The sequence below is a fragment of the Carcharhinus amblyrhynchos genome, chromosome 31, assembly GCF_965287045.1.
Source record: "Carcharhinus amblyrhynchos chromosome 31, sCarAmb.v2.hapA, whole genome shotgun sequence".
Taxonomy (NCBI): Eukaryota; Metazoa; Chordata; class Chondrichthyes; order Carcharhiniformes; family Carcharhinidae; genus Carcharhinus; species Carcharhinus amblyrhynchos.
The window spans coordinates 15,837,562-15,861,133 of NC_137354.1; the positions used below are offsets into that span (position 1 = coordinate 15,837,562).

Sequence of the window (23,572 nt, forward strand, 5' to 3'; positions counted from 1 at the left end):
CCTGACTTGGAACTATGTCGCCATTCCTTCGCCATCTCTGAGCCAAATTCCTGCAACTCCCTCCCTAACAGCGCTGCGTGTACCTACACATGGACTGCAGCGGTTCAAATATGAGATGGAGATGCCAGCGTTGGACTGGGATAGACACAGTACAAAGTCTCACAACACCAGGTTAAAGTCCAACAGGTTTATTTGGTAGCAAAAGCCACTAGCTTTCGGGCCTCTGGCCCTTTGTCAGGTGAGTGGAGAATTCTGTGGCCAACCTGGTGTTGTGAGACTTCTTATCGCAGTTCGGATAGGGGCTCACCACCATTACCTTCTCAAGGGGCGATTACGGATGGGGTATAAAGATGCTGACCTAGCCAGCGACGCCCACATCCCATAAATGATTTTTTTTAAATGATCTCACCACTGTTTGCTATGTACAAAATGGCCACCATAACAACACAATCAAAATAACTCATTCACCGGAATTCTACCGTCCGGCCCACCACGGGAATCGGTGTGGAGGTCAAAGTGGGAAAAGTTGTTTCCACTGAGGATGACTTTGCCACGTGTGTTCATGAACTCAAGACTCACCGCTTTTGGTAAACTAGCACCTATTGCATCTGATGGAAGGGCACAATGTGTACCAATTGTGTCTTATGGGGCGTATATACTCTTTGTAAAACTTTTCTTTGTCATTTATTTGTGGGATGTCAGAACTATAATTATTGTGCTACTCTTTAAGACTCTTCTGGTCAAAGATGGGGAGTGTATACTTTCAAAGCAATATTATCACAGACTATCAACTCAATTTTCTAACTTACAAACCTGAATAGCTTGATGCCAGAGTAACGTTGGGTATAAGGAATGATTGTATTATCTTGATATCAAAGGTGTGAACAGGAGGTAGGTAACAATTACTTAAAAATTAAGGAAGTAATGGGACTCGATGAGGAATGTTAGAAGGAAATACACTTTCTTTAGGAATCCAACATGGGGCGGCACGGTGGTGAGCACTGCTACCTCAAAGCACCAGGGATACAGGTTCGATTCCCGGCTAAGGGTCACAGTCTGCGCAGAGTCTGCACGTTCTCCCTGTGTCTGCATGGGTTTCCTCCCAGAGTCTGAAAGACGTGCTGGTTAGGGTTCATTGGCCATTCTAAATTCTCCCTCAGTGTACCTGAACAGGTGTGGTGACTAGGGATTTTCACAGTAACTTCATTGCAGTGTTAATGTAAACCACCTTGTGACACTAATAAATAAGCTTTTAAAACATCAGTGTCACCCATAGACCCAGCGCAGATATTCGGATTGTATCAAACTTCCTAAATTCGGCATTTTGGAGCACTCTATGGGACAAGGTGGAAACTGGGAAACAATTAGTGGATTTAATCTTCAAACGTAGCTCAGTGCAGTCTCCTCCACAATGAGTAATTCAGGACAGTGTCACAGTATCACTGAGACACGGGTCTGGTTAGAAACTAAATCCAAGGGTCACTGGTGCCAAGTGCTTCCTGGTTTGTGCTTTAGACTAAAGGCTTCCTCTCTCCTCCAGCCCTCAGTATTGTCATTCAACCGGTTCATATATAATGAAAAGAGGGAGGTAAACAGGAGCACGAAAACCAAAAGTAATAGAAACGTATCAGGAATTCCATCAGTTGCCTCAAAGGTAATCCCAACAATCCTGACATGCTTTACAGTGTTTGATTGAAAGAGCTTAACATTTGTTGGACACCAGCTCATCTTTCGGATTGTGGGAGGAAACCGGAGCACCCGGAGGAATCCCACATAGACACGGGGAGAATGTGCAGACAGGGGCAGCACGGTGGCACAGCAGTTAGCACTGCCACCTTACAGCGCCAGGGACCATGGTTCGATTCTCAGCTTGGGTCACTGTCTGCGTGGAGTCTGCACATTCTCCCCATGTGTGCGTGGGTTTCCTCCCGGTACTCCAGTTTCCTCCTACAGTCCAAAAGACGTGCTGGTTAGGTGTATTGACTATGCTAAATTCTCCCTCAGTGTAACTGAACAGGAGTGTGGCGACTAGGGGATTTTCACAGTAACTTCATTGTAGTGTTAATGTCAACCTACTTGTGACACTATTAAATATAACATAACACTGGAAAGAGCAATAATAATTTAATTTGAATGTTCCTTCTGTTCAAGGTACACAAATGGATATTGTTATCAATTATGGCACCAATACATTTTTTTAAGCAATCAAGAGATGTGGGCATCGCTGGCAAGGGCTAGCGTTTATCGTCTATCCTTAATTGCCCTTGAGAAGGTTTTGATGAGCTCCTATAGTTGCTGAGAGCTTTCAGGTCAATTTAATAAAACTTTTTGCATTTTTTTTAGGTTTTTTTGTATGGATCATGGTGAGGCGTGCAGCACTTTTGCACCCAGTTTCAACATCAAGCATTCCTTAGAATCACAGAATCCATACAGTGCAGAAGAGGCCATTTAGTCCATCGGGTCTGCACCAATTCTCTGACGCCCTATCCCCAATACCTCACATATTTACCATTGCTAATCCACCAAACCTACTCATGCTGGTACACTGAGAGGCAATTTATCATGGCCAATCCACATAACCCGCACATCGTTGGGCTGTGGGAGGAAACCGCAGCCCCAGGAGGAAAAACACACAGACACAAGGAGAATGCACAATCTCCATGTAGACAATCATCCGAGGCCAGAATTGAACCTGGGTCCTAGGGGCTGTGAGGCAGCAGTGCTAACCACTGTGTCACCCTGCTGCTGATGTTCTAAGCCCCACCCAATGTGTCTCAAGTCAAAAATGCCCCCTTGTTAAACAAGAAGGACTTGAGGCGACCTCATTGAACGTTTTTAAGGCAAGGACAGATACATTTTTGAACAGTAAAGGAATTAAGGGTTATGGTGAGTGGGTGGGTAAGTGGAGCTGAGTCCATGAAAAGATCAGCCATGATCTTATTGAATGGCGGAGCAGGCTCGAGCGGCCAGATGGCCTACTCCTGCTCCTAGTTCTTATGTTAGAAGTGAGGTGGAAAGTGGCATAGTGGTTAGCATTGCTGTCTCATAGTGCCAGAGTTCCGGTTCAATTCCCAGCTTGGTGTCACTTTCTGTGCTGATTCTGCATGTTCTTCCCCTGTCTGCGTGGATTTCCTCCGGATGCTCCGGTTTTCTCCCATAGTCCAAAAGACAGGCTGGTTAGGTGCATTGGCCAAGCTAAATTCTCCCTCAGCGAACCCGAACAGGCACCGGAGTGTGGCGACTGGGAGAATTTTCACAGTAACTTCATCACAGTGTTAATATAAGCCTACTTGTGACTAATAAATAAACTTGAAAACTTTCAAATAAAATTTGTTGAGTTGGAATCACTGACGGCCTCGATGGGCAAACTCTTTATTTCAATCTTTTACCACAGGTTAATCAAGAATGGCTAACAAACAGCATCCCTGTCCAAAGAACCCACTTGGACATTCCACAAAATTAAGAGCAATGTAGTGCGGAGAATTCCCTTACACAATCTTACAGAGGCAGTCAACTGAAAGCAGAATCGAAAAGTTGGCTGCATTGCTATCTTCCGCCTGCTGTTATCCGTTAGGCTAGATGTCCTTCCATGTTCCCTACACATTGACCCACAAATGGCAACACATTTAACATGGGCAAAACCAGAAAGACACCAGCTGAAATTGTTCTTGGAAGGCACAGGATTCATCGTTGAAGCAACGATGCTAAAGATTTAAATTATTTTCCCTCAATTACATTGATGAAAACCCAACATCAAAATAAAATATCTATTCGAAATCAGAACTTCTGTTAGCGCAGTTGTAGCATTGGGCATTATTTTCAAAACCTCACGCCCCTATCTACTCGACTTCCAGCTTTCTAAGTGACCTCAATAATTCCGTTCCCACTGCGATCCACAACATCGTTCACTGGTCGGTGAAATTAGCCTTCCGTTTTTCGACAAACGCGCTCATGCCTTCCTTCCGATCGTTCTGAAACGGAGAGAGGGAGAGTTGGGACGGCACGAGTTGGGAAATTCTGGGCAGAACGAGAATGCAATGTGCTTTAATTGGACGCCGCTACTTACAGTGGAAAAAGTCGAGTGAAACAAACGCTTCTCGAGTCGGTTTCCCTCTGCCAATGTCAACTCAAAAGCTGGAATGAAGGGCAGAAGTGTTAAGCAGCCGCGGTGACTCAAAGCTATTAAACTCTGGCTTATTTGAAGGGCCTCAAATTCTTGGAAGTCTTATTTTTAATTTGCCAGTGACAAATAAAGAAATCTGGTCCCCTATGACACGTTTTGATCACATGTATTGGTATACAGTATTGCTTCTTGTGCGCAATACATAAAAAGCATACCCTTCAGAGAGAACGTAAGGGAGAAAGGAAGGAGTGGGTGCAGAATTTAGTGTTACAGTCATAGCTAGGGCGTAGGGAAAGATCAACTTAATATAAAACAAGAAGTGAAAATGTGGGAAAATCTCAGCAAGTCTGGCAGCATCTGTAAGGAGAGAGAAGAGGTGACATTCGAGTCCTGGATTCGAAACATCAGCTCTATTCTCTCTCCACTGATGCTGCCAGACCTGCTGAGATTTCCCCGCATTTTCTCTTTTGATTTCGGATTCCAGCATCCACTGTAATTTGCTTTTATCGACTTACTGCGAGGTAGGTCCATTCAAAAGTCTAATGGCAGCAGGGAAGAAGCTGTTCTCGAGTCGGCTGGTACATAAAAGGTTTGTAGGAAATATGGTGGCACAGTGGTTAGCACTGCTGCCTCACAGTGCCAGGGACCCGGGTTCAATTCCGGCCTCAGGTGACTGCCTGTGTGGAGTTTGCACGTTCTCCCCCTGTCTGGATTCCTCTGGATGCTCCAGTGCCTTCCCACAGTCCAAAGATGTGTAGGTTACGGTGAGGGGTTATGGTGAGTGGGAAGGTAAGGGGAGCGGGGTCCACGAAAAGATCAGCCATGATCTTATTGAATAACGGAACAGGCCCAAGGCTCACAGGCCCAGATGGCCTACTCCTGCTCCTTGTTCTTACGTTTCAGGTTAGGCGGATTGATCATGGGAAATTGCTCCTCAAGTGTCAGGGGGATTAGCCGGGTAAATATGTGGGATTACAGGGGATAGGGCCTGGGTGGGATTGCTCTTAGTGTAGGCCCAATGGCCTCCTTCAGCACTGTAGGAATTTTATGATTACATACTATGAAACCTCAACGTTAAATAAATCCCTCAAAGTTAAAGATGAACAATGTAATTCATTAAGAGAAGATACTCACTTAAATATTCACCTTTCATAGAATTACTGCAAACCCAATTTTGTGTTGAACTCCTTCACTCTTTACAACGGAGATTTTCTTTTAGTGAGATTCTTATTTTAATCTTATTTATGCTTCCCAAATCCCAGCCTAAAATGAAGGGGTTACAGCACTGAACTGAGCAGTAGGACTCACCTGAGGGCTGATGTTTTAGGTTCCATTTCTACAGACTCCACGCACTAGCCAGAATGCAAATCTCCTGACTCCAGGGTAAAGCCAAGGGGAGAGAGCGTAACAAATCTACCTCTGACACACTGCCAGGGCTATCCACTTCATCCATTCATCTTAAGATGCACAATTGCACCACATGGCGTTTGCACTTTCTCCCCGTGTCAGCATGGGTTGCCCGCTTCAGTTTCCTCCCACAGTCCAAAGATGTGCAAGTTAGATTCACAGGATCCCTACAGTGCAGAAGGCGGTCATTCGGCCCATCGAACCTGCACCAATCACAATCCCGCCCAGGCCCTATCCCCATAACCCCATACACTTACCCTAGCTAGTCCCCCTGTGGGCAATTTAGCATGGCCAATCCACCTAACCTGCACATCTTTGGACTGAGGGAGGAAACTGGAGCACCCAGAGGAAACTCATGCAGACACGGTGAGAACGTGCGAACTCCACACAGACAAGTTGGGAATTGAACCCAGGACCTTGGTGCTGTGAGGCAGCTGTGCTAACCACCATGCCACTCTAATAGTTGACAGGCCATATTAAATTGACCCTAGTGTCAGGGGATTAGTGAGGTAAACACGTGGGGTTACAGGGATAGGGGCTGGGTGGGATTGTTGTTGGTGCAGACTCGATAGGCCAAATGGCCTCCTTCTGCATTGTAGAGATCCTATCATACACAAGTGAGGGACTGATGTACACAGTTCACTGCCATGGTGAACGTTTCATTTTTCTTTTAAGAAGGCAATAGTTAAAAATTAGGAATTTGAAATTATTGGAAAGAGAAGCATAACTAGTTCCAAAACTGGACTAACAATCATTTTCCCAAAATAAATAAATAGGTTTGACCCAATTACATATTCATTAAATACACGCAGCAAATCTCAGTATTAAATAAATCCTCCAAATCATACACAAATTTTTCTAATTCATTCATAGGACACTGACGTCACTGTCTGGCCACTATTTATTGCCCATCCCTAGTTACCCCAGGGCAGCTCAGAGTCAACCACATTGCTGTGACTTTGGTGTCACATGTAGGCCAGACCAGGTAAGGACAGCAGATTTCCTTCCCTAAAGGAACCAGATGGGTTTTTCCGACAATGGTTTCATGATCATCAGTAGATTCTTAATTCCAGATTTTTTTTATTGAATTCAAATTCCACCATCTGCCGTGGCGGGATTCGAACCCGGGTCCCCAGAACATTGGGTGAGTTTTTCTGCATTAAGAGTCTGGTGATAATATCACTAGACCATCGCTTCCTCTAGAAACACTAGTTCACTGCAGGAAGGAAAGCATTTACATTATGAAGTAATCGACATCTGGTAAAACTAATCTCAGGCCTCATGTTTAAAACATAGCAGGAACAATGTGGAGGTTATAGAGCGACTCTGCTTACCACCATTCACCGCTTCTTTAGCCATCGCTGTAATGAGTTTAGAGTTGCCTGCTATTTTCTCTCCACATTTGATAGCTTCTTCCACCACTTGAGCTACTGGATATATTTTACTGACAAGCCCTGTATAAACAAAAACAACCACCAGGCTGTTATTGTTACCCAAGAAAGGGTCTTTGAACTGTGATAGGAGCTGGAAAATATATCCATCAATTCAAAAGCTGCACATTTGGCATCTCAAAATGATAGTAAAACCTGTATCATTTTATCTCAAGGAGTCACATGTCCCGGTCGCTTGTATTAACTCTAAAAGTTTATTTATTAGGGTCACAATAAATAACATTATTTATTTATTGTATAAATCATTAACATTAACACTGCAATGAAGTTACTGTGAAAATCCCCTACTCCGGTGCCTGTTCGGTTACACCGAGGGAGAATTTAGCGTGGCCAATGCACGTAACCAGCAGGTCTTTCAAACTGTGGGAGGAAACTGGAGCACCCAGGGGAAACCCATGCAGATACGAGGAGAATGTGCAGGCCCCGCACGCATGCGCGCGCGCGCGCACACACACACAGTCACCCAAGCTGGGAATCGAACCAGAGTCCCTGGCACTCCACTCCTTTCGGAATAAAAATCTTTGTTCTCAAAGCCAAAACCCACTTGTGCTTTGGGAAATACAATCCCATGTGTCTGCAATTTAAATGTTTATGTCTCCCATTTGAGACAGAGAGGAGGAAAATCTTTTTCCTCTCAAAGACTGATTAGGCTGTGGCACTCTCTTGTCACGAATAACAAAAGCTGGGTTGCTGAATATGTTCAAGGCTGGGATCGATTTTGATCGACAAGGGAGTCAAAGGTCATAGGGAGTGGGGGACGTACGCAGGAATCTGAAGCTGAGACCATAACTAGGTTGCCACCCCTCCAGGGGTGGCCTGGAGTCTCCAGGTATTTCATAAGTTCACAAGATATAGGATCAGAATTAGGCCATTCTGCCCATCGAATCCATTCCGCCATTCGACCATGGCTGATATGCTCCTCATCCCCATTTTCCTGCCTTCTCCCCATAATCCTTCAACCCATTAAAAATCTGTCTAACTCCTCCTTAATTTTACTCACTGTCCCAGCATCCAGCGCACTTTGGGGGAGCGAATTCCACAGATTCACAACCCTCTGGGGAAGTAGTTTCTCTTCAACTTTGTTTTAAATTTGCTGCTCCTCATCCTAAGACTATGACCTCTCGTCCTAGAATGTCCCACAAGAGGAAGCATCCGCTCCACGTCTACTTTATCCATACCTTTTATCGTCTTGTACACCTCAATTTGATCTCCCCTCATTCTTCTAAATTCCAGAGAGTATCGGCCTAAATGGTTGAATCTCTCTTCATACGACAAACCCCTCATCTCTGGAATCAATCTAGTGAAAGTCTTCTGAACTACCTCCAACGCCACTACATCTCTCCTCAAATAAGGAGGCCAAAACTGTGCAGGATATTCCAGTTGTGGCCTTGTATAGTTGCAACAGTGTTGCCTCAAGTTTATATTCTATTCTTTTAGCTGTAAAGCCAACGTTCCAATATTCCGATTGAAAATCTTATCTATCCATTTTCTGCTGCTCAGCTTGATGTTAGAAGGGACATGCACTTTTGAGAAGGCTTTTCTCACATCCCTGCAACATCTCAAAGTATTTCACAAGCTGCGGTCATCCTTTTGCTAAGATCACTTGTGTAGGTAGCCAATTTACACACAGCAAACTCCCTCCCACAGCCACCGAGTGAACCCGACAACCAATTTACACACAGCAAACTCCCTCCCACAGTCACCGAGTGAACCCGACAACCAATTTACACACAGCAAACTCCCTCCCACAGTCACCGAGTGAACCCGACAACCAATTTACACACAGCAAACTCCCTCCCACAGCCACCGAGTGAACCCGACAACCAATTTACACACAGCAAACTCCCTCCCACAGTCACCGAGTGAACCCGACAACCAATTTACACACAGCAAACTCCCTCCCACAGCCACCGAGTGAACCCGACAACCAATTTACACACAGCAAACTCCCTCCCACAGTCACCGAGTGAACCCGACAACCAATTTACACACAGCAAACTCCCTCCCACAGTCACCGAGTGAACCCGACAACCAATTTACACACAGCAAACTCCCTCCCACAGCCACCGAGTGAACCCGACAACCAATTTACACACAGCAAACTCCCTCCCACAGCCACCGAGTGAACCCGACAACCAATTTACACACAGCAAACTCCCTCCCACAGCCACCGAGTGAACCCGACAACCAATTTACACACAGCAAACTCCCTCCCACAGTCACCGAATGAACCCGACAACCAATTTACACACAGCAAACTCCCTCCCACAGTCACCGAGTGAACCCGACAACCAATTTACACACAGCAAACTCCCTCCCACAGTCACCGAGTGAACCCGACAACCAATTTACACACAGCAAACTCCCTCCCACAGTCACCGAGTGAACCCGACAACCAATTTACACACAGCAAACTCCCTCCCACAGCCACCGAGTGAACCCGACAACCAATTTACACACAGCAAACTCCCTCCCACAGCCACCGAGTGAACCCGACAACCAATTTACACACAGCAAACTCCCTCCCACAGCCACCGAGTGAACCCGACAACCAATTTACACACAGCAAACTCCCTCCCACAGCCACCGAGTGAACCCGACAACCAATTTACACACAGCAAACTCCCTCCCACAGCCACCGAGTGAACCCGACAACCAATTTACACACAGCAAACTCCCTCCCACAGTCACCGAGTGAACCCGACAACCAATTTACACACAGCAAACTCCCTCCCACAGCCACCGAGTGAACCCGACAACCAATTTACACACAGCAAACTCCCTCCCACAGTCACCGAGTGAACCCGACAACCAATTTACACACAGCAAACTCCCTCCCACAGCCACCGAGTGAACCTGGTACTCAGATTCCACTGGCATTAGTTGAGGGATGAACTCTGGCCAGGGAATTGTGGGAAGATCCACGCAGACAGACAAGGTCACTTTTGAACATCTCCCTCAGTACTGAAGGCTTGGGATTATGTATTCGAACTGTGGGACGGGGCCGATTAAAGATGAGCGTGTACCCCCGGCTAAGGGAGCTGACGTTGGCGGAAGGGGACAGGTAACGCGAGAGCATGAAAGGGCAATAATCCAGCTGCTGAAGGCCGTACCTGCTGCTTTGGCTTCCTGGGCTGAAATCCGGTCTCCAGTGAGGATCATTTCCATCGCCAGGGACTTGCCCACTGCTTTAGTCAGCCGCTGCGTTCCACCAGCACCTGTGCCAGAGAGAGACTGCACATCACCAAAACCAACACTTCAATGGTCGTATTTACACAGCACCTTTCACATCTTAAACAGACTCCCCCAGTCACTTCACACTTGGAGATATTAGGGTGGATGACCAAAAGCTTGGTCAAAGAATACCTTAGAGGAGGAGGTGGTGTTGGAGCAGGAGGGGGTTAAAGAGGGAATTCCAGAACTGAAAGCACGATTGTCAATTTGAATAGTGGTGGAATCAGAATCAGGGACAGTCAGGAGGCCTGAATTAGAGGAATGTTGATACCTCGAGGGCAGCTTGTGGGACTGAGGCGTATTGTTTTAATCGTTCACAGAATGAGAGAGTATTTATTGCCCATCACTAACTGCCCCTGAACTGAGTGGCTGGCTGGGGCATTTGCGACTCAACATTCTGGAGTCACATACAGACCAGGCAAGGTAAGGAAGACAGATTTCACAGAATCCCTACGGTGCAGGAGGCCATTCGGCCCACTGAGCCTGCACCAACCACCAACCCAACCAGGCCCTATTCCCCTAACCCCACATGTTTACTATGCTAATCCCCCCCTCGACACTTGGGTCAACTTAGCATGGCCAATCAACCTAACCCGCGCACCTTTGGCGCGTGGGAGGAAACCGGAGCACCCGGAGGAAACCCATGCAGACACAGGGAGAATGTGCAAACTCCACACAGACAATGGCCCAAACCGGGAACTGAATCCAGGTTCCTGGTGCTGTGAGGCAGCAGTGCTAACCCACTGTGCCGCCCCAAATTTTTGAATGGACCTATTTTATATTAAGTTGATATTTCTCCATGCCCTATGAATTTCCTTCCCTAAAGAGACATTAGCAAACCTGATGAGTTTTTACAATATCTATGGTCATTTATTTATTTTTTAAACAGAATTCAAATTTCACCATCTGGGAATTCGAACCCAGGTCCCCAGAGCATTGCCTTGGGTCTCTGGGTTAATGTTTAAGGCTTCATGTGTTAGAACAAAGAACAAAGAACAACACAGCACGGGAAACAGGCCCTTCGGCCCAACGAGCCCGCGCCACCATCTTAACAAAGCATTTTTCCTACGCCTCCTGGCACAGGCCTGGTGGGCCAGAGGGCCTGTTCCTGTGCTGCATAGTCCAGTGACAGTATCACCTCCTCCCCTACACAGAGACAGGAAAGGACGATGCATTGGAAGGATAAAACAAAACAAGGAGAATTTTAAAATCAAGACCTTCCTTAACTGGAAGCCAATGCAGGTTTAGATACTGAACTAATAGTTTTTTTTCCTGAGTATAATCAATACCAACTACAAACAAGTTTATTTATTAGTCACAGTAAGGCTTAGTGCACCTAACCAGCACATCTTTCAGACTGTGGGAGGAAACCGGAGCACCTGGAAGAAACCCACACAGACACGGGGAGAATGTGCAAACTCCACACAGACAGTGACCCAAGCCGGGACTCGAACCCGGGTTCCTGGCGCTGAGAGGCAGCAGTGCTAACCACTGCGCTACCTGTATTTTGTACATCGTACTTTCCAGTTCACCCTCTCCAATTCAGCAATATCTTTTGAAATTGCAACATTTCAAGTATTATTGCTTTTAAACTGCTGAGTGGTGCGTGAGTAAAGCCTGATGATGGTATTAGATAGCAGTTACCATCACAATGGACAAATAGCTTTGGGAGGCAGCTTCATTGTAGTCTTGGGTATTGTAACAGGGTGCAAGTCCAGTATGTGCTACACATGAGAACGTAAAGCTCAGGCGAAGCAAGAGAAACTGGAAGTTATTGGATGGGTTACTCCAGAGATGTTGAACTGTGTGTTAAAGTGTTTAGTTTAAATTGCTAGAAGTTGGTGAGGGCCGTAGTGGACATGTCAAATTTCCTTAGCTTCCTGAGAAAGTAGAGGAAGCAAAGTGAGAAATGATACGGTTAATTCCGTACAGTTTCCACAATCCAACAGCTTTAATAACCAGCACGTTACAAAGGCTTTTTAAAATCAATGTATACAGCGCCAGGGACCCGGATTTGATTCCTGACTTGGGTCACTGTCTGTGTGGTGTTTGCACATTCTCCCCGTGTCTGTATGGGTTTCCTTCAGTTTCCTCCCACTAGTCTGAATGACATGCTGGTTAGGTGCATTGATCCAAACAGGCGACGGAGTGTGGCAACTAGGGGGATTTCACAGTAACTTCATTGCAGTGTTAATGTAAGCCTTACTTGTGACACTAACAAATAAACTTTAAACTTAAAAAAAAAACTAGATTATCTAATGAGTGAAGAAATATGTATGGAGGGAGGTATATGATCTGGAATGCACTGCCTGGGAGGGGGCAGAGGTACATTCAACAGAACTTCAAAAGGGAATCTGATCAATAACTGGAAAGGAAAGATTCACAAGAGGCAGTGTAGAGGGGGAGGGAGAGTGAGACTAATTGGATATGGAGGCTAATTGGATGTGTGGCAACAATAATCTCTCCTTCAATGCCAACAAAACAAAGAAGATTGTCATCTACTTTAGGAAGCATAAAGGAGAACATGCCCCTGCCTACGTCAACGGGAATCAAATAGAAAGGGTCAAGAGATTCAAGTTTTTAGGTGTCCAGATCACCAACAGCCTGTCTTGGTCCTCCCTTTACCGATACTATATTTAAGAAAGCCCACCGCTATTTTCTCAGAAGACTAAGGAAATTTGTCACATTAGTTATGACTCTCTCTAACTTTTACAGATGCACCATAGAAAGCATTCTTTCTGGGTGTATCACAGCTTGGTTTGGCTCCTGCTCTGCCCAAGATCACAAGGAATGACAAAAGGTCATGAACGAAGCCCAATCCATCACTCAAACAAGCCTCCCATCCATTGACTCTGTCTACACCTCCCGCTGCCTCAAGAAGCAGCCAGAATAATTAAAGACCACACGCACCCCGGACATTTTCTCTTCCGCCTTTTGCTGTCAGGAAAAAGATACAAAAGTCTGAGGTCATGTACCAACTGACTCAACAGCAGCTGCTGCTGTCAGACTTTTGAATGGACCTACCTTGCATTAAGTTGATCTTTTTCTACACCCTAGCTATGACTGTAACACTACAGTCTGCACCCTCTCCTCTCCTTCTCTACGAGTGGTATGCTTTGTCTGTATGGCGTGCAAGAAGCAGACCTTTTCACTGTATACTATAGCAAAACATTACCATTTACCTACTAGTAAATGTACGGAATATTTACCTGGAATAGTCCCCAGCAGAATCTCCGGCTGCCCAAACTGTGCCTTCTCGCCCGCATAGATGATATCACACATCATAGCCAACTCACAGCCTCCTCCGAGCTGCAGAACAAAAGGGGATGGAATCACGTGTTAACTTTCCTAAATGTCTCCAGTATTTAAGCCCACATTGTCACATGGTGCCGTCAACTTTCAGAGCAACTTATTAGCTCACCTGGACATGATCAGAAGCTACACCCAAACTTTTACAAACCCTTGACATCTACATTCGGGCAACACACAACAATGTTCATTCTTTCAATCTCCAATCTGCCGAGGTGAACATCATCGCATCGCAATTAAAAATCTGTCAGGTGAGTACCAAAGTTATTTTGTGCTGCTGCAGAGAAACTGCGTCAAGTTAGAAAAGACTTTGGGCGGAATTCTACAGCCTGGCCCGGGCAACACCAGAGATTCCTGCCCAAAGTCAATGGAGATTTCCATTCTCGGACCCTCGCCCGCTCCGATCCTGAGGCGGGTGAGGTGGTAAGAGTTCCAGCCTCTGGAATTAATTCATGCCTTCTTACAGAAAACATAAAATTCCATCTTCTGCTATTCGTAGCAGCTTCATTTAATTCATGGAGATAGTATGGAGAAGAATTGTATTAGTTAGCTAATATCTCACAGAGGAATTTCAGGATCAAAGGATTGGAAAAGAGACGCAACACACGAGTAAAAAATAAAAGTCACCATCACCACAGTCCCAGACGACCACAGGCTGCTTTGAGGGGGAGAGCTGGCTGGTGGTGATTGAACCTGAGGGTCACCACATCTCAGGCGAGGGGCAAGTTTGAGAAGGTGGTGCCTTTGTGAATAACCTCAGTCAATACGGGGAATTGAACCCACACTGTTAGCACTGCTCCGCATCACAAATCAGTCGTCCAGCCAACTAAACTAAACCACATCCCCCACCGCCCCCCACAATGAGTGGAGAATGTTGTTCAATGAGAGGAGGGGTACTGAATTTAAATATCTTACCACTTTGAGAAAGGAGAGCAAACACTTACATTTACCCGATACATTTATCACAAGTTGAGAACCTTGACGGTATTTATTCCATTTCTGCAGCGGCTGGTTTCAACTATTGTGTGCTGCCAATGAACTGGGAATTCCTTAGCCAAGGGATAAAGTCTTGATGCGGAGATGACAGCATTGGACTGGGGTGGACACAGTAAGAAGTCTCACAACACCAGGTTAAAGTCCAACAGGTTTATTTGGAATCATCAGGTGAGTGCAGAGGTAGGTTTCACAAACACAGCATATATACTCAGAGATTCAATTGCAAGATAATACCCCCACCATTTGGCCTGGGCTTGCAAAATCCTATTCATCGTCAATCATCTTGTAATTGTATCTGTGTTTACACATGCCGCGTTTGTGAAAACTACCTCTCCGCTTATCTGATGAAGGAGCAGCGCTCCGAAAGTTTGAGATTCCAAATAAACCTGTTGGACTTTAACCTGGTGTTGTGAGACTTCTTACAAGGGATAAAGCGTTCATTCCATAACTTGCTACACAATCTGACAGGATTAAACAGAAAGCTTCAACTCCTTCATTTTGGCCAGTACCATATCAGTGTGTGAATGTTATACCGACTAATGCCCTCAGTGATATATATATGTGTATATATATACATATAGGGCGGCACAGTAGCTCAGTGGTTAGCACTGCTGCTTCACAGTTCCGGAGACCTGGGTTCGATTCCCAGCTTGAGTCACTGTCTGTGTGCAGTTTGCACATTCTCCCCGTGTCTGCATGGGTTTTGTCCAGCTGCTCCGATTTCCTCCCACAGTCCAAAGATGTGCAGGTTAGATTGATTGGCCATGCTAAAATTGCCCCTTAGTGTCCTGAGATGCTTAGGATAAGTGGGTAAATATGTAGGGATTTGGGGGTAGGGCCTGGGTGGGATTGTGGTCAGTGCGGATTCAACGGGCCGAATGGCCTCTTTCTGTACTGGAGGATTTCTATGATTATACAATATAATTGTGTTCTAAATCCGAGACACCAGCTGATACTGAGCATTAAGGAGGTGGGGAGAGACACACAGACTCACGCGCGGTGGCACAAACTGTTCTCCTTCTAACAAGTTTTCATCTCTCATATATCTCCCCTCTTCCTCTCCCGAAGATGTGGACTTGTGTACGGATACAGTTTCCCAGCGTCCTGCACTTCCTGTTGCTTCTCTACATATTCTTTCCGAGAGAGCAAGTGTAGGAAGGGTAATCAAGCTTGAGACATTGTGGTAGGTGGGGTAGCATTTAAAATTCCACCACGTTCCTGTGGCTCTGGAGTCACATGTAGGCCAGGCTGGGTAAGGGCAGCAGATTTCCTTCCCTAAAGGACATTAGGACACAACGAACATGTGCAGGAGCCCACTCCCCTTAGCTAGCGAGTTTTCCCATCTGGAAAACGACCCAACCAAGCCCTGTCGTCTCAGAGAGATATTTTACTTCTAATTATCAGCAGGAGTGGGATCTGGATTGGCGTCTCTAGTTCCCATATCACACTGCGTCCCTACCCATCGCACGGTACCCAAATGGACTGAGATGGACACACACTCAACAAGCTCAACGCATCAACTTTTAACCCTCAGTGCTACGTACAGCATAGCCATTCACAGCGGCAATCACAGGCTTCTTCGCTGTGGCCATGCGGTTCCAATGGGAAAGGAAGTTCCCAGCGTAACATTCCTGGAAAGTTTTCTTCTCCATCTCCTTGATGTCAGCACCAGCTAAAAAGTCAAACCGAACAGGAATTAAATTACAAAGTCTGAAAGACGTGCTGGTTAGATGCATTGGCCGTGCTAAATTCTCCCTCAGTGTACCCAAACAGGCGCCGGAGTGTGGCAATGAGGGGATTTTCACAGTAACTTCATTTTAACGTAAGCCTACTTGTGACATTAGTACAAGACAAAATTATAAATGCAATAACTTTCATTTATATAGCACCTTTATCATAGTAAAACGGCAAGTCGCTTTATGGGATCATGAATCAGTCTAAAATTGACACTGAGAAAGAAAGGAGACATTAGGATAAGCAACCAGACAATTGGTTAACAGGCCGGGTTTCACTCAGTGTGGAGGCAAAAACCGGAGAATTCTTCCCGAGGTCAAGAGACCTTCCCATGGTCTACCCCTCGCCCACTCCTATTCCCGTAGCGGACAGGACGGTGAAATTCTGGCCTCATTGTTTCCTCCCACCCTCCAAAGATATGCGGATTAGGTTGATTGGCCATATTAAATTGCCCCTTAGTGATAGACGGATTAGCAGGATGAATATATGGGGTTCAGGAATAGGGCATGAGTGGGGTTGTGGTCAATGGACCAAGTGGCCTTCTTCTGCACAGTAAGGGTTCTATGATTCTAATAAGGGAATTCCAGAACTCAAGACCTACGTGCCTGAAGGCGTGGCTACCTTAGGCTGGGTGAAGGTAGTGGGGAAGGTTTCGGAGGGTTGTAGGATTGAAGGAGATTACAGATATCGGAAGGAGGGTGAGGCCCTGAAAAGATTTGAACTGGAGGATGAACATTGGTGGATCAGGCAGCCAGGGGTAATGAGTGAGCCTAACCGGGTGCAAGTCAGAGTGCGTACACAAGTATGGAGACACTCAACCACAGAAAAGTTACGACATGGGAGGACAATCAGCCCATCTTGTCCATGCTAGTTCAAGGACACCAGAGGAGAAACAATTATATCATTCAACTGAGATAACTGAGTTAAAATACACACGCTTTGCAGTGACATATCCTCATTCAACTTTTACACTGGGCAATGTTTTGAACAATCAATTGCAAAATTTATGTTCTCAGTAATCCACTGGGACACACTGATTTGGGACATGATATGTGATAAAGTGTGACATAGCTGAGGAGGAATAGGGAACTTTGGATCAAGAAGGGACAGTCTTGACAAGAAGGGGAGGTCACAGAAGGATTTGAACAGGTTAGGAGAGTGATAAAGAAATGGCAGATGGAATACAATGTGGAAAAGTAGAGTTTACGCACTTCGGTAGGAGCAACAGAAGCACAGACTGTTTCCTAAATGGGGAGAGAATTCTGAAACCAGAAGCGGAAAGGGAGTCCTAGTTTGGATTCTCTTAAGGTTAACTTGCACGTTGAGTTGGTAGTTAGGAAGGCAAATGCAATGTCAGCATTCATTGAGATGACTAGAATACAAAAGCTGGGTTGCACTGTTGAGGCTTTCTAAGGCAGTGCTCAGACCATATTTAGAATATTGCAGGAAATTTTGGGCCCTGGATCTAAGGAAGGATGCGCTTGCCCTGGAGAATGTCCAGAGGAGGTTCACAAGAATGAAAAGCTTGACGTATGAGGGGCATTTGAGGATTCTGGGTCTGTACTTGATGGAGTTTACATGGATTGCGGGGGAGGGATCTTATTGAAACTTGCAGCATACCGAGAGGCCTGGATAGAGTGGATGTGGGGAAGAGGTTTCCGTTAGTGGGAGAGACTGGGATCTGAGGGCACAGCCTCAGAGAAATGGGACAACCATGTAGAACAGAGGTGAGGAGGAATTTCTTCAGGCAGAGGGTAGTGAATCTGTGGAATTCATTGCCACAGAAGGCTGTGAAAGGCCAGGTCATTGAGTGTACTTAAGACAGAGATGGATGGGTTCTTGATTGGTAAGGGGATCAAAGGTTATGGGGGAAAAGCAGAAGAATGGGGTTGAGAAACTTATCAGCCATGACTGAACGGCACAGCAGACTCGATGGGCCAAACGGCCTAATTCTGATTCTGTATCTTATGGATTCACAAAGCTCTCCACCAATAGCGTTTATGTCAGGTCTGAATATATTCTAGAGTAGTGGATAGTGAATGAGAACTTGTATTAGTCCAAGTCTCCATTATCATTGCATCAAGAAGCTGCCGGGATGGAGGAAGACGATCTGGGTGGATCATTTAGAAATTGCTCAAAAGTTAGGAAGCCTTAACGTTCATTAATAAATGTTCAAGATATCTGCCTGCAAATGCCTTTTCACTTCCGGTGAGGACAATGGCTCCAACTGCAGGGTCATCTTCAAACGTATCCAGGGCCTGACTGACTTCCTTCATCAAGTCGTCACACAAGGCATTCAGTGCTTTCGCCCGATTCAGCTGGATAAACCCCACATTCTTCTGCTGGCCCTTCTTCTCCACGAGTATGTGCTGATACTGGCCACCTTGAAAAGGGAACAATAAAAAGCAGCGCGTTAATAAATCACTCACACAACTGAAAGCAAAAGACAAAATCAAACTGAAGCTTTGTGGCAATCTTTAAAAACTTGCTGCATTGGGTTGAGTCCTCCAAAACGAGATAGAAATTATTGCATTTCTTCCCCCTCTCCGTCCATTCCGCATCTTTATTTAGTCGCCAAGAATGTCAAACTGCCTGATAGGATACTATTCCTTCACAATCATCTGTTCATTGAAGAAAAGCATGTGGCTAAATGGATGTGACGCATTTCTGAGCCTGAGGCAGGAATGGTCTCCAAGGACCGAATGGCCTGCTCCTATTCCTGTGTTCCTAAAGCCTGAACCCTAGCTTGTGCCACACGAGTTTTCTGTTAAACTAAAAACTTCATTCATTCTTTGGGTTCATTGTTCTAGGCCGAATTACAGTCCACAGCTAAGAACATAAGAACATAAGAAATAGGAGCAGGAGTAGGCCAACTAGCCCTTCGAGCCTGCCCCGCCATTCAATAAGATCATGGCTGATCTGTCGTGGCTCAGTTCCACATTCCCGCCCTCTCCCCATAACCCTTAATCCCCTCTCTTATCAAAAACCCATCAACCCGCGTCTTAAAAATATTTAGCGAGGTAGCCTCCACCACTTCAACGGGCAGAGAATTCCAGAGATTCACCACCCTTTGAGTGAAGAAGTTCCTCCTCAACTCTGTTCTAAACCGCGCCCCCCTTTATCTTGAGGCTGTGCCCCCTAGTCCTACTATCCTTTCTGAGTGGAAAGAGTCTCTCCACCTCTATCCTATCCATCCCATTCATCATCTTATATGTCTCAATGAGATCTCCCCTCATTCTTCTAAACTCTAACGAGTACAAGCCTAATTTATTCAGCCTCTCCTCATAGCTCAACCCCCTCATCTCCGGCATCATCCTAGTAAACCTCCTCTGCACTCCCTCCAAGGCCAAAATATCCTTGCGTAAGTACAGCGCCCAAAACTGCACACAGTACTCCAGCAGCGGCCTCACCAATGCCCTATACAGCCGCAGCAAGACCTCCCTACTTTTATATTCAATCCCCCTCGCAATGAAGGCCAGCATCCCATTCGCCTTCCTGACCACCTGCTGCACCTGCAAGCTGGGTTTTTGCGACTCATGCACAAGGACCCCGAGGTCCCTCTGCACCGTCGACTGCTGCAGTTTTTCTCCACGCAAGTAATAATCCTTCCTACCATTATTCCTACCAAAGTGGACCACCTCGCACTTGCCAACATTAAATTCCATTTGCCATTTCCTGGCCCATTCGCCCAGCCTATCTAGATCCTTCTGTAGACTCTCCACACCCTCCGCGCAATTTGCCTTTCCACCAATCTTGGTGTCATCAGCAAATTTCAACACCCCACACTCGGTTCCCTCCTCCAGATCATCTATATAAATGGTAAAAAGCTGAGGCCCCAGCACCGACCCCTGGGGCACTCCACTAGTCACCATCCGCCAATCCGAATAGCACCCATTGACCCCCACTCTCTGTCTCCTATTTGACAACCAATCCTCTATCCACGCTAACACCCTACCCCCAATTCCATGCCCCCCGACCTTCTGCAATAACCTCTTGAGAGGTACCTTGTCAAACGCCTTCTGAAAATCAAGAAAGACCACATCCACCGGCTATCCTCTATCCACCGCCCTAGACACATCCTCATAGAACTCCAGTAAATTTGTCAGACACAACTTCCCTTTAACGAAACCGTGCTGCGTCTGCTCTATCAAGCAGTTCCCCTCAAGATGCCTCGCTATGTCCTCCTTGATGACGGATTCTAACATTTTACCTACAACAGACATTAAACTAACCGGCCTATAATTCCCTGCCTTTTGCCTGGCACCCTTCTTAAACAACGGCGTAACATTAGCCGTTTTCCAATCTTCCGGCACTTCCCCGGAATCCAGCGACGTCTGGAAAATCCAGCGACGTCAGCTCACCTCAGACAGGGTAGCAGTGACAGTTTTACAGTCCTCTCAGAATGAGCAGTACGGTGGCACGGTGGTTAACATTGCTGCCTCACAGCACCAGGGACCCGGGTTCGATTCCCGGCTTGGGTCACTGTCCGTGTGGAGTCTGCACGTTCTCCCCATGTCTGTGTGGGTTTCATCCAGGTGCTCCAGTTTCCTCCCACAGTCTGAAAGACGTGCTGGTTAGATGCACTGTACCTGAACAGGCGCTGAAGTGTGGTGACTAGGAGATTTTCCCAGTAACTTCATTGCAGTGTTAACGTAAGCCTATTTGTGACTCTAATAAATAAACTCAAACTTTGGACTGTGGCAGGAAACCACAGCACCCGGAGGAAACCCAGGCAGACACGGGGAGAACTTGCAGACTCCACACAGCCAGCAACCCAAGCCGGGAATCGAACCTGGGTCCTTGATGCTGAGAGGCAGCAGTGCCAGCCTGTAAGGTGGGGAGGCGAAGCTGTTTCACAGATGGACTACTTTATTTTTTAGTAAGCAAAATACATAGAAAACAGAGAAAGGGGGTTTATAGCAAGGTCTGCAATGCAATGCAGTCAGCACTAAGATATTAGTGGGGGTGGGGGTTAAGTATTCAGTTGCAGGCTGGGGGGTCGGTGGTGTATTTGCATGGTTTACTAGTGTCACAAGCAGGCTGCAATGAAGATACTGTTGTTAGCTGCTGCTCTGGAGCGGGGTGGGGGGTTCAGCTTGAGAAGGTCACTGGCCTACAGCTTGCAATCACCATGTCCTGTTGCAATAGAAAGCACGGGAGGCCTTGAACTCCCTGGGTTTGCGAAGCTGGGAAGAGCCTTGCTCTGTCTCTGTCTCCCCCTCTGCCTGGAGTAGGGCTGCTGTTGCTGCGGGAGTGAGAGAGAGAGAGAGAGCTTACCTGCGCTATACGCTCTGGCTGCACTGACAAGGCAGGGCAGACGCCTGGAAGCGCAGAGCGAAGAGGCAGCCACTTTGTAGAGGAAAGACATCGCTGCTCCTGCCTTTCTCATGGGCTCTCCCTGTGCCTCTGCCAAGCTGAGACTATCGCGAGAGACCATTAGCACCGCCCTGCCCGGGGGAAGCTGCCAATCACCCGCCTTTGGGGCAGTTTCCATTCAATGATTGACATTTCTGGCAGGCTAAGGAATGAATGAATGAATTCAGTTTTGCTGGAATTCCAAGAATCCTGCATCTGCCCCATTTCAAGGATGTTAAATACAGCAGCAAAATAAACTTTGACGCTAAAATATCTCATTCTGTGTGGACTTTGTAACAATAAATTGCAGCGTATATGGCACAATGGTTAGCATTGCTGCCTCACAGTAAGAAGTCTCGCAACATCAGGTTAAAGTCCAACAGGTTTATTTGCTAGCACAAGTCACTAGATTTTGGAGCACATCAGGTGGGTGGGAGTTCTGTTTACAAACAGGGCATATAAAGACACAAACTCAATTTACAAAATAACGGTTGGAATGCGAGTCTTTCCAGGTAATCAAGTCTTAAAGGTACAGACAATGTGAGCAGAGAGAGGGTTAAGCACAGGTTAAAGAGATGTGTATTGTCTCCAGCCAGGACAATTAGTGAGATTTTGCAAACCCAGTCAAGTTGTGGGGATTTCATGGCTTCACAAAGCCAGCGACCCGGGTTCAAATCCCAGCTTGGGTCACCGTCTTTGCGGAGTCTGCACATTATCCCTGGGTCTGCATGGGTTTCCTCTGGGTGTCCCAGTTTCCTCGCACAGTCCAAAGGACATGCTGGTTAGGTGCATTGGCCATGCTAAATTCTCCCTCACTGTACCCAAACAGGTGCCAGAGTGTGGTGACTAGGGGATTTTCACAGTAACTTCATTGTAGTGTTAGTGTAAGCCTGCTTGTGACACTCTAATGAAATAAACTTTAAAGTTTCCTGCCGTTTTCAATATTTTTATATCTGGTAAAGAGAAATCCTAGAATCCCTACAGTGCAGAAGGAGGCCATTCAGCCCATTGAGTCTGCACCAACCACAGTCCCACCCAGGTTCTGTCCCCATAACCCTGCATAACCCCATTCTATTGAAAGGTCATCAAAACATTGGTTCTATTCTCTCTCCACAGATACTGCTGAGATTTCCAGCATTTTCTGTTTTTGTTTCAGATCCCAGAATCCACAGTATTTTGCGTTAGCCCCACCTATTTACCCTGCTGATCCTCCTGACACTAGGGTCAATCAACCTAACCCGCACATCTTTGGAGAGTGAGAGGAAACTGGAGCATGCAAAGGAAACCCACGCAGACATGGGGAGAATGTGCAGACTCCACACAGACAGTGACTCGAGGCCGGAATTGAACCTGGGTCCCTGGCGCTGTAAGGCAGCAGTGCTAACCGCTGTGCCACCGTGGTTCAAACGTTCAAAGAAAATGACAAAAATAAAACCCTTTTTGAATGTCCCAATGATTTTTCTCCAGGGTTGCACATTGCAGTGTCCTAGAGATTACAGGAGACTCCAGGCTAATCCTGGAGGATTAGCAAAGCTGTGTGGATCCCAATGTCCAGGAATATCTAAAAAATGTTGTTAGGAGTGAGGCTGCAGTAGGATGAATGGTGTGAACCTATACCTACACATAAGCACTCCCCAACACGATATAAATCATCAAATCCCTAGAGTGCAGAAGAAGACCACTTCCTATTGAGTCTGACCGTAAGACATAGAAGCAGGATTAGGCCATTCAGCCCATTGAGTCTGCTCCGCCATTCGACCATGGCTGGTATTTTTCTCATCCCCATTCTCCTGCCGTTTTCCCTTATTAATCAAGTAAAGTCTACGCTGACAACATCCCACCCTGGCCCTATCACTGCAACCCCAAATATTTACCCCGCTAATCCCGCTCACTCATGCACCTTGGGACACTAAGGGGCAATTCTGCCTAACCTGTGCATCTTTGGAGTGTGTGGGAAGAGACT

The 23,572-nt window shown here is 46.3% G+C and overlaps 1 protein-coding gene across 1 annotated transcript; it reads right to left on the minus strand.

Moving 5' to 3' along the window:
• Window positions 1–3,338: 3,338 nt before the first annotated feature.
• echs1 (enoyl CoA hydratase, short chain, 1, mitochondrial) lies at window positions 3,339–21,673 on the minus strand. The gene is made up of 8 exons (XM_080215727.1): window positions 21,532–21,673; window positions 18,440–18,637; window positions 16,065–16,192; window positions 13,425–13,524; window positions 10,095–10,199; window positions 6,865–6,984; window positions 4,067–4,134; window positions 3,339–3,971 (listed from the first exon to the last, which is right to left on the minus strand). Exons 1-8 carry the CDS (start codon window positions 21,641–21,643, stop codon window positions 3,906–3,908), a joined length of 897 nt encoding a protein of 298 aa, XP_080071853.1. The 5' UTR covers window positions 21,644–21,673; the 3' UTR covers window positions 3,339–3,905.
• Between the last annotated feature and the right edge of the window lie 1,899 nt (window positions 21,674–23,572).